The sequence below is a fragment of the Dromiciops gliroides genome, chromosome 3 (assembly GCF_019393635.1).
Source record: "Dromiciops gliroides isolate mDroGli1 chromosome 3, mDroGli1.pri, whole genome shotgun sequence".
NCBI lineage: Eukaryota > Metazoa > Chordata > Mammalia > Microbiotheria > Microbiotheriidae > Dromiciops > Dromiciops gliroides.
In genome coordinates this window covers 258062209-258082904 of record NC_057863.1, presented here as the reverse complement: position 1 = coordinate 258082904, position 20696 = coordinate 258062209, and the positions used below count along the sequence as shown (strand labels likewise).

At 36.1% G+C, this 20696-nt stretch overlaps 1 protein-coding gene across 1 annotated transcript in view; it reads right to left on the bottom strand.

Moving 5' to 3' along the window:
* DSCAM (DS cell adhesion molecule) overlaps positions 1–20696 on the bottom strand; it is a 715945-nt gene that overhangs the window by 178546 nt on the left and 516703 nt on the right. The window contains exons 12-14 of the mRNA XM_043997664.1: positions 2429–2625; positions 1161–1257; positions 466–594 (exon numbers count right to left, since the gene is read on the bottom strand). Of these exons, the coding sequence (XP_043853599.1) occupies positions 466–594; positions 1161–1257; positions 2429–2625 (423 nt within the window). The remainder of the gene's footprint in view (positions 1–465; positions 595–1160; positions 1258–2428; positions 2626–20696) is intronic.

Below are 20696 nucleotides of genomic sequence, written 5' to 3'. Positions count from 1 at the left end.
TCAGAGAAGTACCCCCCTGCCCCCAGAAAATTAGAAACAAAAAAAGAAATAAAAGGTAAAAGGCAATGATAGTAGCCTAGTTCTGTCAGGAAGCAAAGGGTATTATAGTCATTAGCTTTAATGTCAAGTTCATCTTGGGAAAACATGACTTTGATCTATGTTGCTTTGGAGCATTTCAAAAGTAAATGGATACTGTAATCATAATAGGGCAACCTGAGTAAGTAAGTGTCCCTCAATACAGACCTCAAACCACTGAAATGACATACAGACACATTCCATGCTAGGGAAAGATACATAATGGAAAGGAAAGGATCTTTTAAAGCCCTTAAAGTTTAACCTTATATATGCTGAGAATATAAAAAGAATTACAAAATAATTTTAAGGAGGAAATAGAATAAATGACATGAATGCATAAACTGTTTTTTTTTTTAAATGGCAAACATTCTATGTAAATAAAGGAATTACCTGATTTATTTTTGCATTCTATATCATAGCCTGTGATTGGGCTATTTCCATCAAATCCCATGGTCCATCTGAGGGTAATAGTACGTGCTCTCACATCTTTTATTTCTATTTCAGGAGGATCTGGGGGTTCTGGGTGACAAAAAGAAAACAAAACACATCTTAGTTTACTTCAAAATGATGCACATATTTTATACATATTGTAGCACTGACTTTGGCTTATCCAAATATTATTTACCAGAAGGTAAAAATTCACTCAGTTTTAAAATATTTTCTTCCCAATAAAATTTCAGGGAAGAGGAATTCCATTTAAAATGTCAATTTTCTAGCTTTCACTGTATTAGAAAACTATGAAAATGTGGCATGATATTAGAGGAATAATATTCCAGTTAATATACACTATTTTGTGAAAATTCTGACCCAAGCTCCACTCTTATGTACACTTTTGGTAATTGATATGACTATTTGACTATATTATTATTTGGAAATAAATTTTTTTCTAATTCTGATAAAATAGAAGACATTATTTTAGTTTTTAACCCATTTTTTCATTCTACAAAACTTCCTTGCTAGCTGTTAGTTTTTTAAAGGACTTTATCTTCTGTTTTTATATTTCTGTGAACATTGTCTTCTAAACTATAAAATTTTTCATAATATTTTGCTTTAACAGTTATTTTCTCATCATGCTGTCTTCCTACCTTGGACAGTGAGTTGAATTATTCCACGGTCCTCCCCATAAGAATTGATAGCATGACAGGAAAAGAAGCCAGAATCTTCTCTCAGAGTTGGCAAAATCTATATGTGAAATAGGAAAAAAATACATCATTTTCAGTAGTGTAAAACAATGAGAACTACAGCAAAGCTGATTGGCTTTAAGAATCTCTCTTAGCCCTTTCACACTATCCCTGCCACTCTAAACCTCCACTTAGAGTTGAATAACTAAGAAAAATTTATAAGAGAACAACTATCTGTGTGTATGTTCAAGTGTATTGGTAGCATATTATCAAAGTCATATGCAAACTGGTAAGAGTGTTATTATCCACTGGATGAGATATCAGAGTCAAGTTGACATATATATATATATATGAATGTGTATGTGTGTGTATATATATATATATATATATACTTACCAGTTTGCATATGACTTTGGCAATATACTACCAATACATTGTACACTCACTCTCTCTCTCTCTCTCTCTCTCTCTCTCTCTCTCTCTATATATATATATATATATATATATCCAAAATATACATACACAAAAACATACACACATGAACATACATCTTTTGATAGTCTCAAATATTATAGGAGGATTTGATTCTGCAGAAATCTAATCAGAAATGCCAAAAAAAGTGTGGAATTGCTATGAAAATTTCAAATGCAGGGTCTTTTCTCCTTTTATGTGCTAAAACATATTTTTCTCCTTGTGCTAAATGCATTTCTTAGCTCAACAATAGGAGTCAAGTTGTATGCTTTTAATAAAAAATTATACTTGTTTAGCACCATATTATATCTTCTAAAAGGAGTGAATAGTAGGCTTATATTTCTAAGTACATCCTTTATAATATTACTAGTAATAGTTATCCAAGTCTTTTCAGATTTGTGACATTATCAATATCTTATTTAGTCACAAAGGGGAAAATACACCTAGAACATAGTCCTTCCTCTTGGATTATAAATTTGTCAAAGGCCCATTTTTCTGACTACTTTATTGTATCTGGAATCCCTGCTGTGTATATAAAAATGTTTTTGCTTTCATTAATATTCACTGAATATTACAGTAATATATTGAAGGCTCTTAAAATCCTTCAGTGTGATGAGAAAGAGGAGTTATGTTTTATTAATAATTTTAAAATAATTTTTAATATATTACCCCATATACAACAAGTAGTCGTGAAGGGAAAAACCAATTTATTATAATTTTAGTGGTTTATGCTTCAAGCAATATCTTTCAGTTTTCACTACCTGCAGAGTAGAAAGGACTTCTTCTCCCACCTCCTTTGTGGACACAAGATAGCGGGCCATTTCTGGGTTAATGATTCGGTCTTCTTTCTCCCAGCGGACTATAATGGGTTTCTCACCATGGGCTGTGCAAATCATTTCCTTCTTTTGACCCTGAGTTGCCAGGGTGGTATTTGGGTATGATGTTATCATAGCAGGAACTAAAACAATCAAAAACAGTAACACTGCTCATTCAGAAAAGTAAACTGTGGTATGGCAGTTTGGTGCAAAAATAGAACACTGGGCTTGGAATAAGAAGACATCTTCCTAAATTCAAATCTGGCCTGAGACACTAGCTGTGTGACCCTCATCAAGTCACTTAACCCTGTTTACCTCAATTCCTCAACTGTAAAACGAACCACTCCAGTATCTTTGCCAAAAACAAACAAACAAACAGAAAACCAAACCTAAGTGGGGTCACAGAGTTGGACATGACTGTACAAATTTCTTGGTTTCAGATTTTAGGTACAGTAATATGAAACTACTACAAGTCATTTAAAATTGTGCTTAAATAGTTAATTACATGAAATAAAGCACCATTTAAAAAAGAACACATCAAAACAATATTAGGAATATGAGAGAAAAATTGAATGGATGAAAGGAACTCTGAAGAAAATATTTTCTTTTCTGGACACACGCACTTTGATTCCCCCAAAGATTTAACTTATTGGGATCTCTGGAATATAGCAAGCAAGGAACTGACCCTAGGGGATGCAAGAGAAGGGGAATCTAAGCCCAAGCTTGAATCCAATCCTGTCTCTCAGGCTGAAAGACCAAATGACCCAACTCCTATTCCCTCTCCTTCTATTTCCTCTACACTAACCAAAAAAAGAAAATAAGAAAATAAGAGAAAATTCACCTTTAGAGGACCCAACTCCTATTCCCTCCCCCTCTATTTCCTCTATTTCAATCAAAGAGAGAGAGAGAGAGAGAGAGAGAGAGAGAGAGAGAGAGAGAGAGAGAGAGAGAGAGAGAGAGAGAGAGAAAGAAAGATTCACCTGTGGAGGAGACAGAAAAGATAAAAATTCTTCCCCTTCAAGAGATCCTCACCCATGGTAGAAATGGTGCTGTACTAAAGCTCAGACAATACACACCTTTTGGGCCCAAAGATTTGAGTTCATGAAAACGAGATATTCCTAAATTTGATGAGGATCCCAAAGCAGCTATCAGCCAGTTTAGGGCAATTTTCAGAGGATATCAACCCATGTCGAATGATATTACTGATCTCATGGAAATGATATTATCCTCAGGGGAAATAGCTGATATAATAGCCACAGTGAACCCCTTAGAAACATCAGGAAAAGTTGCTATTTGAAGGCCTTTAGAAGACCCTAACTGGGATACCAATATCCCTGAGCATTTTAATAAGTTGTAGGAAGCAAGGGAAACATTGTTAAAGTCAATGGAATCCTGTGCTAGCAAGACTAATGACTGGCAAAAATTTATAGATACAGTTCAGGAACCTAATGAAAGACCTAATAGATTCTATGACAGACTGTGTAAGAGTGCCAAAAAATATACTACCTTAAACCCACTAGATTCTAGAGATGCAAACTTTATCATTGGCCATTTTGTGCATCAATCCTTGCCAGAAATACAGAAATATTTTGAAAGCCAGTGTCCAGTTTGAGTACTGAAACTGAGTAATGAAAGAATTAAAGAAATAGCAACATATATTTATGTAGGAAATGAGAGGAAAGAAAGGAAAAGACAGAGCATTTTAGCTCGAGTATAGGAAACCATGAGGCAGCGAGGTCAGACAGTTGGGAATCACTATCAACCCCCTAGATTTTGTTATTACTGCAAAAGACAGGGACACACTATGTAGTACTGTAGGATTAGGCAAAGAGAACTCAGACACATGATGACTGGTGAATTTATAAACCCCTTCAGGGGGCAGAATCAAAATAATTATAGATCCTATCAGAGAGGTACAGAGAGGCAGAATCAAAATAGTACTAGATCATCTCAGAGAGATACAGAGAACTGATGGTGTAGGGGAGGGAAAAGGACAGTGGATGCTGAACACTTTACCTTTGCAGACCCTATGATTTTTAGCCCTCTTGTGCCAGTCCATTCACCTCCCCAAAGTAATGAACCCCATGTAATCCTTAAGGTTGGGGACACTTATTATGATTGTTTATTAGATACAGGAGCCTCAAGATCAGTCCTAGTGAGCAAACCTGAGTTTTAAGGTATATCTAGTGGATCTCTAAATGTAGTTGGAGGTTCAGGGAAAACTCTAACAGTTGCAAAATTATCTATAGACCCATTAACAGTAGAACATCCATTTCTACTTATTCCTGACTCTCCTGCAAATCTATTAGGTCATGACCTCCTTTGTAAACTTAGAACAACCATATCTTGTTATCCAGATGGTAGCATCTCCCTGGAAGTGACAGAGAATACTGTCCACTTACTGCCAATTTTGATCTCAGACACTTAGGAAACAGTGGGGGATACATTTAAAATCCCTTCTGATATTCCTCAGTCCCTATGGGCTTCTTGCTCTTCTGATGTAGGTCTCCTTAAATCTGCTGTGTCTGTTACTATTAAGACCAAAGGTGGTGCACCACCATCTATTCCCCAATATTCCTTATCTAGAGAAGGCATTGAGGGAATTACTCCTATAATTAAGGCTTTGACAAACCAAGGCATCATTGTCCCATGCCCTCATTCCCCATGTAATACTCCCATTTTGCAAGTTAAGAAGCCTAAGCCTGGGCTTGATGGCAAACCCGTTTATTGTTTTGTACAAGATCTGTGAACAATTAACTCTTATGTAATACCTAGACATCCAGTAGTGCCCAACCCTGCTACTATCATTTCCTCAATCCCATGTGAGGCAACATGCTTCACAGTGGTAGATCTCTGTTCTGCTTTCTTTTTGATACCAGTACATCAAGATTCCCAATACTTGTTTGCCTTCACCTGGAATAATACATTGTGGACTTGGACCAGACTCTCATAGGGCCTTGTTGACAGTCCCACACTATTCTGTCAAATTTTGCAGCAGGATTTAGCCTCCATTACTTTTTCTTTCTTTCTTTTTTTTGCAGGGCAATGAGGGTTAAGTGACTTGCCCAGGGTCACACAGCTAGTACATGTCAAGTGTCTGAGGCCAGATTTGAACTCAGGTCCTCCTGAATCAAGGGCCAGTGTTTTATCCACTGCACCACCTAGCTGCCCCTAGCCCCCATTACTTTTAAAGGTTCCACCTTAGTTTAATATATAGATGACTTAGGTTGCACCCAATGCTGAGATTTGCCAGGAAGACAGCCACCACCTGTTACTAGAGCTGAACAAATGAGGCCATGAGGTCTCTAAGTCTAAATTGCATTGGTGTTTACCTCAGGTGGAATATTCGGGTTTTATTTTGGCAACTGGCACATGATCCATCTCTTCTAAGCATGTCCAGTCTATTCAACAATTTTCTGCTCTCTCTAATAAGAAGCAGCTAAGGTCTATCCTGGGGGTAGCTGGATATTGCAGACAATGGATACCTTCTTTTGGTGAAATTACTCTGTCCCAGAACCTTTATAGCTGTATTCCCAGCATCTTTCAGCTATATCAGAGTTAAAACAGGCCTTGCCATCAGCACCTGCACTAGGACTCCCAGACTAGAGTAAGTCTTTTACTCTTTTTGTACATGAACAGAGAGGAGTAGCTTCTTGGGTCCTGACTCAAAAATTAGGACCTGTCCAGCTCCCAATAGCTTATTATCCTACTCAACTTTACTCTGTAGCTGCTGGAGTACCACCTTGCTTTTGGGCCTTGGCAGCCACTGCTCTTTTGGTAGAAAAATCCTCTGATCTGGTCTTAGGTAACCCTCTAATCATACAGTTCCCTCATGAAGTTGAGGCTCTCTTACTGCATCATAGGACATAGGCTTTTTCAGATCAAAGGTTCACTAAATATTAAGTAACTCTGCTAGGAAATGAGAGAATCACTTTAAAACATTGTACAGTCCTTAACCCAGCAACACTGATCCCTGACCTGCCGTTCTCAGGGGAGCCTTTGTATGACTGCACCTCCCTAGCTGACACAGCTGAGAAACCTTGTGTTGATCTTTTTGACATATCCTTAGAGAACCCTGATTTTACTTTTTATATTGATGGATCCTCTTTTATGTGTGGGGGAATCTGTCATACAGGTGCTGCTGTAGTTTCTGATTATGATACTATCTGGGCAGCTTCTCTGCCCTCCCATCTTAGTGCACAGGCTGCTGAACTTGTGGCTCTCACACAAGTTCTCTAGCCAGAGGAAAAAGTGCTACTGTTTACAATGATTCCAGACACATATTTAGTGTCTGCCATGCTGTTAAGAATGCCATGGCTGCAGAGAGGATTTTTAGCCTCTGCTGGCAAAGTCATTGCTAATGGAGAATTTATTAAAGCTCTATCTGCCTTAAAACTTCCAGACAACAGGGGCCAAAGTAGTCAGTGTTACATACCTTTCTTGTCCCTACCCCAAATTCAGTCTCTCCAGGATATTTTGAAGATTAAGATCTTTGAAGAGATCTACTAGTAGGTATTAGAGAAGGCTTAAATTACCAGCAGGAAGGTCCAACAAGGCCAGGTGGCCTAAAATACAGTTTAGAACAATTATCTTTAATGTAAAATTCATAAGGTCATAGAACATATTCACATCAGTTTCTCCCTGTGAAATAGTCACAAGCAATTTACTCTCTAGGGTACTTCATGTTAAGCAACAAAAATCTCCAGAACTGTCACAAAAGCACCATCAGAAATGTGAAGTCCAACCTAGGCTCACCTTCCTTTCTACTATCTATCTTCCATTTCAATAAATTAATTATATTTCAATCCCGAAAGACTATGCCATTATTCTGAGCTAAGCCTGACGAAGGCCATTCCACTGATAGTTTAGGTTTAATACTAAAACAAAATAAGACACTCACATATCATTCATCAGTTCAAAAAATAAAGAAATTCACTTTTCTATAATAAGAGAAGTATATTTAATAAGAAGAGGCATTGAAGACATTTCTAGGTAATTTAGCTGAGTGAGGCTCCCTTAATGATGTTACCCATTATGATGCATCTCAGAAAACCAGCCCCTGAAACTGCTGGTGCTACCCTTGTTCTCAGGTGTTGAGGATATCATGTCAATAGTCTGAGCCTTTAGTCCTCTTAGCCAAATGAGTTTTAAGAAAGGTATCAATACCTCTTTAGGAAAAACTATTAAGTGCTTACTACTTGCTAAGCACTGTGCTGTGTGCTGGAAATACCAAAAAGAAAAAAAAAAGACAAAACATGGTCCCATCCTTTGAAGGGTTCACAATCTAATGGTGGAGAGAGCAAACAAACAAATATAGACAAACAAGCTATACTGGGGATTAACAGAAAATAATTGAGTCCCTTTTTTCATAGCAAATTTATATAATCAGGGGAGATGAACCGTAGAAGTTTTATAAGTACAATACTGAATCCATAAGTTAATAGATTGACTTTGGGACATCTCTGAATTAGTATAATAGGATTCAAGTAGTCAAAATCTTATCATTTTAATCTATATTTGTAGTCAAATTATAATACTGGGATGATATCCTCCAAAAGGTGGAATTAGACAAAGTAGTAAGACAAAGATTTAAGGTAAAACTTTTCTGATTAAATGGAATAGTAAAATTTGAGAAAGCAACAGAATTAGATTGTTTTCTCTAATTATATAAGTTATTAAAATTAAAGATTTTAGATATAAAATTGTATTGATAATTATAAAGAAAGTGAAATTATTTTACCATTTTAAAGTATCTGCCTGATAATTTTAAAAAGCAAAGGAGTTAATTTTTATATTTGGGCCCTCATGAAAATTTTTTTAGATTCCTATAGCAAGTACAGGGTTTAGGTAAAGACAGAAACAGTAAGTGGGTATATAAAAACTGAAATTCTCTGAAGTCCCAGGTTTAGAGAACCAAATTTAAGAGACTGTATTAAGTTGTATTGTCTTGTTACTGGAAGATTTTGGCAGATTTTATTTTAGGAGCCTTAGTAAGTGATTTGGAACTAGAGAAACAGAGCCCCTTTCAGAGCTGCCCTGAGAATGAAGTCTCTCATCCAAGAGAAGATATCTAGGGACCAGACAACCATATGAGACATCTGGAACTCAAAATGTACTGGTTAAATGGACATTTGGTGTGGGTTACTAGGATACAAGGAGACTTCATGGTAGTTAATGTTGATGATCATTATTGAATTACTTTGGCCTTTTATCTCATCATGTTTATGTTTATGTTTTCTTGGTTACCTTGATGACGTGTAAATCTCCCTTCTTAAATTAGTACACTGTAAACCCTTTAAGTAGTTTGATTTGTGACTTGACATGTAATTCTGCTTATGAATTTATGAAAAACCTTACAGAGCCTTGCAGAAGGAAACTTAAGTTTTTGGATATAGCCTTGGTAAAAAGTCTGTTTTGTTTGACTCTGTATAATTGTCAAAAAGTTTTGTTTTTTGTTAGTTCTGGAAAGTGAAGAAGAGTGGAGCAAGGGTTGTCAAAAAAGGAAAGGAAAGAAGAGAAAAAGGAGAAGAAAAGAAATAAAAGGGAACAATTGAAATATCCTTTTGATCCAAGAATTTTTTTTAAAAGAGTTCAGCCAAACTAAACAACACATCAAAAAAGTTTTTATGCAATGTGCTATAACATCTGCAAAGAAGAGAGGGAATGTGTATTCTCACATCTCTTATCCATGAAAGCTTGGTTACCATAATTTTGCAGTATTAAATTTCAATAATTTTGTTGTTGTTTCCATTTATGCTATTTTAATTATTTTATATTGTGTTTTGATTTCTAGTTTTGCTTACTTTTGAATCATTCCTTCTTCCTTGGCTCCTTTGTTTTGATCATAGTCCTCATCTCTTACATGATGATATATTCAAGTATTACAACTTTTCTAGATGGGCATCTAACTTGATTCCAGTTCCATATTACTACAGAAAAAATTTACTATACATATTTTGATGTGTATGAAACCTTTTTTCCCCAACAACCTCCTTGAGTTATTGCCTAGCAATAAATGTCCTGGGGTACAATGTGTGGAAATTTTAGTCTCTTTTTTGCAGTTTTAAATTGCTTCTCCAGAATGGTTGGGAGAATTCATAGTTTCTCCAATATTGCATTATGCCCATCTTTTCACAACCACTCCATCAATTATCATCTTTGACACTTTTTAATCCTCAAAATAGCTTTGACTTACAATTGTATTATTGTAACTGTTTAAATAACTTTCATAAGATTGTTAATTTGCTTTCTTCTTTTGAAAACTGTTTTTCATATCCTTTGATCACTTATCTATTGTGGAAAATCTCTTGGCTTCACATATTTCTGTTTGTTGCCTATATGTCTTGTTTAGTAGACCTTTATCAGATAGTTAATATAACGATTTTTGCTGTATTCTACTAATTCCCTTTTTATCCTAACTCCATTGATTTTATTCACAGATCTATTTTAAAATTCTATTTGATTGACACTATTTCTTTTAACTTTTCTAATTGCCTCTAGCTCGTATTTGGTTAAGAATTCACTCTCCCTGGGGCAGCTAGATGGCACAGTGGATAGAGCACTGGCCCTGGATTCAGGAGTACCTGAGTTCAAATCCGGCCTCAGACACTTAACACTTACTAGCTGTGTGACCCTGGACAAGTCACTTAACCCCAATTGCCTTAAAAAAAAAAAAAGAATTCACTCTCCCAAGTAAAATCTGCAAATGGTAACTGGGTTTTTTTCAAGTGTAAAATTGAATATTTTTCAGAAAAAAAATTGAGGCCATTTTCAGTGAACTTCCTCTTCTCTCCTCTTCCTCATCCCCAATCATTCAGATACCTTCTGCTTTTAACTCCAACTGGCCTCATTTTTTACCAAAGCTAACTAACCCTTTTACTTGTTCAAATGATCCTATTCCTCTTGTCTCTTCCAAAAAATTTCTTATTCTATAATCTCCTCTCTATAACTAACTTTCTTCTTTTCTTTTCCAGAGCAATGAGGGTTAAGTGACTTGCCCAGGGTCACACAGCTAGAAGTGTCAAGTGTCTGAGGCCTGATTTGAACTCAGGTCCTCCCAAATCCAGGACCGGCACTTTATCCACCATGCCACCTCTATAACTTACTTTCAACCTGCCCCTATCTATTATTTCATTCTCTACTGCATACAAACATGCCCATGTCTCCCCATCCTCAAAAAACTCTCATTTGATCTGTCCATTTCCACTATCAACCTTTATCTCTTATGTCCTTTGTGGCTAAACTTCTCAAAAAGCCCTTTTTATTATAGGTACCTCCACTTTCTCTTCTCTTACTCTCTTTAAAAAATTATTTAGTATTTTATTTTTCACCAGTAACATGTACAAACAATGTATGTCATTCATTTTTGAAATTTTGAGTTCCAAATTCTCTCACTTCTTCCCCACACCCCTCAATGAGAAGGCAAGCAATTTGATATAGGTTATACATATGTAGTTATGCAAAACATATTTCCATATTAGTAATGTTGTAAAAGAAAACATAGAGCAAAAAAACCCCAAAACAAAAGTAATGTAAAAAAATGCTTAAATCTTTATTCAGACTCCATTAGTTCTTTCTCTGGGAATGGATAGCATGCTTTTTTCTTTCTTTCTTTTTTTTTTTGCGGGGCAATGTGGGTTAAGTGACTTGTCCAAGGTCACAGAGCTAGTAAGTGTCAAGTGTCTGAGGCTGGATTTGAACTCAGGTCCTCTTGAATCCAGGGCCAGTGTTTTATCCACTGTGCCACCTAACTGCCCCCAATGAATAGCATTTTACAACGTAAGTTCTTCAGAGTTGCCTTGGATCCTTGTATTGTTGAGAATAGCTAAGTCATTCACAGTTGATCATCTTACAATATAGCTGTTACTGTATTACTCTCTTTTTAATTCTTTATAGTTTGGCTTCCCACATTATTATTCCACGAAAACTGCTCTCTCCTAAGTTCTCAGTGACCTCTTAGTTGCCAAATTCAATGGTCTTTTTATTTTTTCAATTCTCATTCCTCTCTTTAGCTTTTTACACTGTTGATTACCTTCTCCTTCCTGAGAAGCTCATCTCCAGGACTGCAGGATACCATTCTCTTCTGGTCCTCCTATCTGACCACTCTTCAGTCTCCTTTGCTGGATCTTCATTCAGATCACAGCCTTTAACCATAAGTGTTCGTCAAAATTCTGACCCAGTCCTCTTATCTTCTCATTACTTTACTTGGTTGTCTCATCACCTCCCATGGACTTAATTACCATCTCTATGCTGATTATTCTCAAATCTGCCTTGTCCTGTTCAAACCTCTCTGCTGACCTCTAATGTCACATCTACAATTGCCTTTCTGACATATTGAACAGGATATTCTGTAGACAAACTAAACATGTCCAAAACAGAACTCATTATCTTTCTCCCTAAACCATTCTCCCCTCCTACTTTCCCTATTACTATAGAAGGTATCATCATCCTCCCAGACCCTCATGTGTACAACCTAAGAATAATTCTTAACTCCTATCTTTCACCCTTCCCCCCCCCCCCCCGTCAATATCCCAGCTGTTCCCAAGGCCTGATAATTTCACTTCTACATTATCTCCCAAATATATCCCTCCCTTACTTAAAAATCCAATTCACTGCAAGTCATGATAACACCCTATGGCATGGTCTTCTTCAAGAAGGACAAACAACAACAAAATCTTGTCTTTTACAGGAAGACTTTTCTGACTCTCTCTTAATTCTAGTGCCTTCTCCCTGTTAATTATTTCCTATTTACCATGTACATAGATTGCTTTGTGTATATTTGTTTGCATGTTGTTGCCCTCATCAGACTATGAGCTCCTTAAGGGCGGGGACTACTTTTGCCTCTTTTTGTATTACTAGTCCTTAGCACAACATACAGAAGCTGCTCAATCAATGTTTATTGATTGAATGATTCACTTTTCTTTTCAATGTTATAATTTCAATATTCAGTCTTTATATCCATTTTGTGCTTATTGATGTAGATGCTGTCATAAATTGTTCTAAAACTAATAAATGCTAGATTCTTTTCCTGTTTTCTCAGCAATTCTTGTCACAAAAGGAATTATTATGATTAGTATGATTATGGTAACCGATGCTTTTAGTTTTATTGAACACTGAGTTGAGTTCAATTAGTTCTAATTCTCTCTTGCCTAGACTGATCCATGCGTCTATTTTTCCACTTTTCACCAGGATAAAATAGTATTGATGACTACTACTTTATGATATAATTTGTCACTGAACAATTCTCATCCCTACAAATGAAATGATTACTTATAACAGTTCCTTTTATATACTAAAGTATTTTTTCCATTGACTTATTATATTTATATAATAAAATGAATTTGAATATAACCCTTAGTCAAATAGTTTTTTTTCAAGTCATAGCAGGATATGGTTGATATTCATTTTTAACATATATACTAGTTTTTCAAAGACCCTGGGATATGATTAAATATAGGTAAAGATTTCATTTAAAAATTATTTCCAAAGTCATTTAATTTGTTTTGGATAGCACTTTGAATTTTTGTAGTATTTTCTCTCAATTCATAAGCAGCTCTTTTCTTCCTCTTCCTTTCTCCAATTTAACTTTTTTGCATTCACTTCAATTAAGGGAACTTTGGTACCTTTCCTTTCAGAATTAAAACAAGAGAAATTAGTTTTCACATTTTTAAAGAATGTACATATTATGTGGTACTAAAATTTGTCAACTGCATCTTTTTTTTTTTTTTTTGGTGGGGCAATGAGGATTAAGCGACTTGCCCTGGGTCACACAGCTAGTAAGTATCAAGTGTCTGAGGCCAGATTTGAACTCAGGTACTCCTGAATCCAGGGCCGGTGCTTTATCCACTGAGCCACCTAGCCGCCCCTCAACTGTATCTTAAAGACAAATGAGAAAATAAAAATGAAATCATCAACCTGAAAATATTTAGTATTTCTAGTCTCGTGTTGTTATTAGGGTAGTTTTATAACTGAGGAAAAATAAGTAAATTGTTGCAAGACATCTCAAACCATAAAAGAATTCATGGAAATTCTCTTTAATAGGGAGTGAGTTGCATGTCTTCAGAATCTTTTGCTTTTTTCAGTTGATATTTTTTAAAAGGGAAAGATATAGAATTAGAGCAAGGACTCCTTGGCAAACATAAATGTTAATCAGGAGATATTTTACAACTAAGCAGTCCTCAAGGGATTTTTAGCTTCAGAAGGCTTGTGAAGCAACATGTGTAAATGTCCCTCCCAGGGGAAGAGAAGCAAGAACTAATTGAGGTATTTATGGGTTTAAATGAAGCAGAGCCACACTAAGAAACTTCAGCTACATCAAAAATGAGTGCTATTTAGAAAGGCATGCTGGGACACTTAAAGATTTCATTCATTGTTCATTCATGCAAGTAAGTATATTTTCAAGCACTGTGGCTTGAGCTAAAAAGCCATGGAATACAATCTGTTGGTATATTTAAAAATAATTTTGGTAATTTGTGTATCTCTTTATGTATGTAATAGTTTCACTGTGCATTGCCCCTTCTTCTTCACCCCATTCATATATATATATATATATATATGCATACACATATATACACATATATATATACATATACACATACACATACACACACATATATATACAAACATATACATACATACACACATATATGTATATATATATTTAATTTATGTGTGTGTTTATACCTTTCAGTATTCTACCTCCAACTTCTATTAGACATCTTAAACTGGATGTCCCATAGGCATCTTTTTTTTTTTTTTTTTTTTTTGCGGGGCAATGGGGTTTAAGTGACTTGCCCAGGGTCACACAGCTAGTAAGTGTCTGAGGCTGGGTTTGAACTCAGGTCCTCCTGAATCCAAGGCTAGTGCCTTATCCATTGCGCCACCTAGCTGCCCCCTCCCATAGGCATCTTAATCTAAAACATTTCCAAAACTGAACTTGTTATCTTTCCCCTCAAACCTCACTCTTCCAAAATTCCCTATTATTGTCTTGGTATCCACTGTGCTGGTAAGATATATTGATATTTACCATTATAACATCTCTCTAATACAAACCCTTTTCATCTCTGATATTGCTACCACTGTTGTGAGGGTCATCATCTCATCATGCCTGAACTATTGAAATAGCTGCTAGTTGGTTGGCCTGACACAAATCTCTCCCTACTCCACGACATCTTTGACTCATCCACCAAGGTGATTTTTCTAAAGCACGGTTCCAAATATGTCAAATCCTCCCCCTGCCTCATTCAAAAGCTCTAGTGACTCTTTCTCACTTACAGTATCAAATATGAAATCCTCATTTGTAAACTATCCTTCCAAAGCCATTTATAAAGTACCACTCCACTACATTTCTGGTCTTATACATTACATCCTCCTACATGCCTACATACCCTTAGATTCTATGACACCAACCTCCTTTCTTTTCCTTATACAAAACAATACATCTCCTGTGTCTGGGTATTTTTACATGTTCCTCTTGCCTTTAAAGCTCTCCCTCTTCATCTCCAACTCCTGGTTGCCTTAGATAGAACTTTCTTCATGTCACAGCTAAAATCTCATCTTCCACAATCTTCCAAATCCTGACTTTCCCTGATGACTTCTACTTTTAATACCTTTCTGCTGTTGATTATTTCCCATTTTATCTTGTATGTATCTTGTTTGTACATATTTGGCAGTTTGTATCTCTTATTAGATTGTGAGTTCCTCAAGGGAAGAGACTATGTTATACCTTTCTTAGTATAGTACTTGGCACATAGTGGGTATATAATAAATATTTATTGACTGATTTCTGCTGCTTCTTGTGCTAGGCTTAATTTATCCTCAGTGTGACATTCAGGGCCTTTACATAAGTAGTGGAAGTTCCCCTGAAGACATTTGAGACATTGCTATCAAGGGACATGGTGTGGTAGGTAGCAACTTTTTTTTTTTTTTGATGGAGACTAAAACTCATTTCCCTTTAAGGAATGTGAAGAGTTCATCTTTGGGAATTGGTTGGTCCAGATTGTTGGTGTAGGTCTTTTGTCTCCTGACTGAACAATATACAGATATACACACAAACACAAAGATACACGCACAAATGTGTGTGTGTGTGTGTGTGTGTGTGTGTGTGTGTGTGTGTGCAGTATAATACAAATACATATTATATGGGAAATAGGTGTTCTTCAGGTGGCTGCCTTAACCCTGCTCTGAGAGAAATTTTTCTTGCTTAGCAATGCAGTAAAGGTAGGTCTGTGCATGCAAATTTAATCCTTTTAATCTTTTTTTTTCTTTTTTAGTGAGGCAATTGGGGTTAAGTGACTTGCCCAGGGTCACACAGCTAGTAAGTGTTAAGTGTCTGAGGCCGGATTTGAACTCAGGTACTCCTGACTCCAGGGCCGGTGCTCTATCCACTGTGCCACCAGCTGCCTCTTTTTAATCTTAATGTAAATAATTTTAATTTAATTTTAAGGTCCACAAATGTTTTATTGGATGTAAGCCTCAAGCCGGAATCACTATAGCGACATGAGCTAAACCTTGACTAGAATATATGCTTAGAGACACAGTATATAAGAGTTGATGTAAAACAGAAATGTACAGAGAAACATCAATCTGATGATCTTGCCCCCTTATAAAATCCTACTCTAGAATAATATTGTAAGTTACTGAGACAGTACAGATGTCTGGAGGAAATCTTACTCTTTGGTAAAAATCTTTATTTTCTATAAATTTTACCATGATTCTTGTTTCTCTTAAGTTGTAAATAAAATTGTCCATGTTTGGACCATGGGACTCTATTTGAATGAGAAAATTGGTGGTTATTCCTGGAGTGAAAGATATTATATAGTAAAACACTAGATCAGTGTCTAAGATAGGTCAATGACAGACAGGAGGGTATTCTGAGCATGAACTAGGAGTTATACTATATTTAAATTAAAATGTGTGTATGTGTATATGTATACATATATCCACACATATACATGTACATTCATTCATATACACACATATATGTTTGTATATATATGCATATGTACACACATATATGTATATATAAATATATATGGATGAATGGATATTAGGATATTAGTGTCATATGATTAATGCTCTTTTCAGATTAGGATATTGGAAGGATTCAGACCATAGAGGTAGACAGTGGTTTAACAGAATCTGTTGGGTGTGAGTTAAAAAACCTGGAGGATTAATACCAGAATATTCTCACCTGGTTATTTTTTGTCTCAAGCTTTATTCACAAGTTGATAATCTGATTTATGGATTGTATGACCAACAAGATGAATGATTAATTACTTTCTCCAAATCACTTCCACTCTCCAATGAAAGGAATTCTGCACTGGATGAAGAGTAATTATAACTAATTCCATAAGAGAAATCAAATCCTTAAGAAATAAATTCCTCATTAATTATAACCAAACAACTCTAATCCTTAAAATCTTCACTTAGAACCCTTAGCTCACTAGTTCCACACAACCTTGGTAGGATCATAAACTAACTGACAAATTTCCCAGTGTAGGTTCTCTGACAAAACAATTCCCCTCTCCTTATGTTTCATGAAGCATCAGATGTTTTCTCTGCTTAGCTATGAAAAGCTGAAATGGGAGGAAGGAAATGGAATAATTGAAAACATGCTGCCTTTTGACTGCTCTCAAAGCTGCTTTAGATTAGAGACATCTTTACTTCTTACCGCTCCCTTCCCCAAAGCTATAAAAATTAATTATCTGGAGGAAGATGCTCTTCCACATGGACAAAAAGTGGTAGACACTGATTTTTTTGGGGGGGGCAGGGCAATGGGGGTTAAGTGACTTGCCCAGGGTCACACAGCTAGTAATTGTCAAGTGTGTGAGGCCGGATTTGAACTCAGGTCCTCCTGAATCCAGGGCTGGTGCTTTATCCATTGCATCACCTAGCTGCCCTCCAGATACTGATTTTCAGTAACTTAAGAGGAAGGAATTAGAGATAGGTACCAGAACAGAACAGGTGGTTGCATGGTGGGCGGGAAGAAAAAGGGACTTAATCCCAAGTGGGAATAGTCTTGTCTCTACAGGTTATGCTCAGGACAGTTACCCAAATAAGCAAGAAATATATGTGTGTGTGTGTGTGTGTATTATATATATATATATATATATATATATATATATATATATATATATATATATATATATATATATATATATATCTTAATTTGAGAAGGTAAGACAGTCTAATAAACTTGTACACAGTGGTTGCAGAACATCACAGGGTCTACCCACCAGGAAAGGAGGAACATTTAGAAAGCGAAATATGAGGAAATAAAAATAAAGCTGAACACAATAATTTAAGAGAAAAATACTCAATAAAAGTCTAATACACAAGCATATATGCTAACAGAGAGTCTACTAAAATCAGATGAGAATTTGTCTGAAAAGGTACATTGTTTTCCAAATGTTCTCATTTTCCTTTCTATTTCAATTATCCTTTCTCTTGGGTCCTTAAATGCTTGATATATTTTGCATTGATATATTTCATTATCCATAGTACCTTAAAGCATAACATAGTTTCTCTTTAAACCATGGCTATTTAGTATTACCTTGTCTGAGGTCTTGATGGCCAATCAGTTAGGTATGTTAGAAGCAGCTAGGTGGCTCAGTGAATAGATTGCTGGGCCTGGGATCAGGAAGACTGAGTTCAAATCTACCCTTAGATACATACTAGCTATGTGACCAGGGCAAGTCACTTTACCCATCTGCCTCAGTTTTCTCAAATATAAAATGGGCATAATAATAGCACCTACCTCACAAAGTTGTGAGAATAAAATGAGGCAATATTTGTAAAGCATGTTGCATAGTGCCTGTCACATAGGGACTTAATAAATGCTTCCTTCCATGCTGACTTTTGATCCATCTGAAGCATAACAGAATCGACCATTTTAAATGAGAATATTTATATTTCAACCATCTTTTTCATAAATAACTATTGTTGGATTATGCTTTTTAACCCATTCTGCCACCTTCCACCATTTTATGGATGAGTTCACTCAATACACATCTATAGTTATGAATGTTGGGCACATTTTTCCTTCCATCATATTCTACATAATATTTCATCTCTTTCTCCCTTCTAATTCCTCTCTTAAAAAGAAGGTGGTAAACAAAATGCATTGTGATCAATATTAGTAATTCATAATTGAGGTAGCTTGTTCCTACTCCTTTGGTCTTTCTCTCTTCAACAAGTACAGACCTAAATTGTGGGTCTTTTCCTTTCTTTCTCTCCTTTTAATTCTCCTCCTTTATGATCTGTCTACTATAATTTTTTTTTGGCTTGTGAGTATTTATAGCATTTCTTGAGCCCTCCTCTTTTCTCTATATGTTCCCTGTTGATTTTAATGCATTTCTACATTGAGCTCTATATTTGTATTAAATTTTTCTTTTTAAAATGAGAGTAAGGCTGTTGTTGACTAGGGCAAATAGATATATTTGTTGTCTTATACCATATCTCTCTGAGCATAGCAGAACTTCCTGCCTAATTCCTGCCCACTTTCCCCTGCCCCACCCTGTCTACAGTATTTTTCTTCTGGTTTGCCCCAATTATGAGAATTAGTAAGTTTCCTTTCCTTATTTCTTCCCTTGTGTATTTCTTCTCCCCCAACCCTTGCTTTTATTTTCTCCTTTAAATGAAAAAACCACACATAATAGAACAAATTTTCACCCAAGCCCTGAGTGCTTTTTCTCTGTTAGTGAAGACAATGGAATTTCAAAAGGAAAGTTGTCTCTATTCCCTCTATCTGGATCTTGGTTATCACTTAATTATCAGTTTACCTCTTTGAAATTGCTCAAATTACTGCCTTTCTAGATTTCTTTTTTCTTTGTGCTCTTCTCCATTTTATTCTAGCATTATCCCCTGGAATAGCCCTATGGGAAATTATGCTGACTTCAAAACATTTTCCTAGGGAATTCTTTCAACTCCCACCTGGGGTGGCCATACCTGTTTCTTTGCATTATTACTTATTGGGAGATGTCCAGACCTGGAGAAGTTTTTGGTTCATGTCTAGGGCAGGTTGACATCCTTTTTAGAATGGAGGAGATTCTTTGGTTTTCTGATTTTATTTGACATTTCCCCCTCATTATTAATAGGTATTCCTCAGGGAAAATGGGTATATCTAGAAACTCTCACATATCTATCTTCATAAAAATTTTCATATTTTTCTATTCTTCTATTATAATCTCTGCCTAAGTGCTTCTCAACCCATTTTTCATTCTCACTATGCTTTTGAATCCTTCTATCTCCTCCTGTTCTCTCACTCCATCAGTTACTAATATCCCTTGACATTCTGAATAAATTGTTAAATAATGTAACTCCCTCTACCAAAGCCCATTGGTATGGGACTCTCTCATTGGTGGAGATAAATACCCTGCCCTACATGAGGGATAGGGCAGAGTTGGTGAGAGTCAAGAGAGCGCTCTGCTTAACCAGTCCCCTACAAGACTCCTTAAGCTTCAACTTTGCTTCAAGCTTCAAGTTATTTTGGGCACTTCCAGCTTTGAGAAGGAAGATGAAAGAGGACAAAACAACTTCAAGTTTCTCTGGAAGACAAGAGAGGAGCTGGTATTCTTCATCAAGTCTCCATCTCTAGCTTACTACACTGACTACCTATAGTTTCCCTTTGGGTGAAATCTGGGATTTTCTGTCTTGGTTGAACTGAGTTACCACTCTCCCAATAGGAGAGTTCTTTCATTCTGTATTATCTGGTATATATTCTCCTTTGTATATCTGTTTTGCTACTGATTTGGATAAATGGTTTTCCCTTTCTATTTACTACTTGTGTTCATTATAGAACTGGTATTTGGTAAGGAAATGGGTATAGCCATAGATATAGATCTCGGGGTCCTCCCTCTCCCAGAAATGACAAAGTGATCAGAAGTTAGAGTTAACTTGATCATACCCCCAAAGTAATAATATTTAAAGGAGTATATATATATATATATATATGTATATATATTTCTAGCCTTCTCTCTCTCCCTCCCTCCCACCCCCCCTTCTCTCTTTCTCTCTCTCTCAACAGCAGAGTGCCTTCCTGCCCCAACTTCCTGCTTTCCCTTGTGGCAGGAATGAAAAGCCAAGGCAGGGGCCAGCTAGGTGGTACAGTGGATAAAGCACTGGCCCTGGAGTCAGGAGTAACTGAGTTCAAATCTGGCCTCAGACACTTGACACTTAGTAGCTGTGTGACCCTTGGCAAGTCACTTAACCCAAA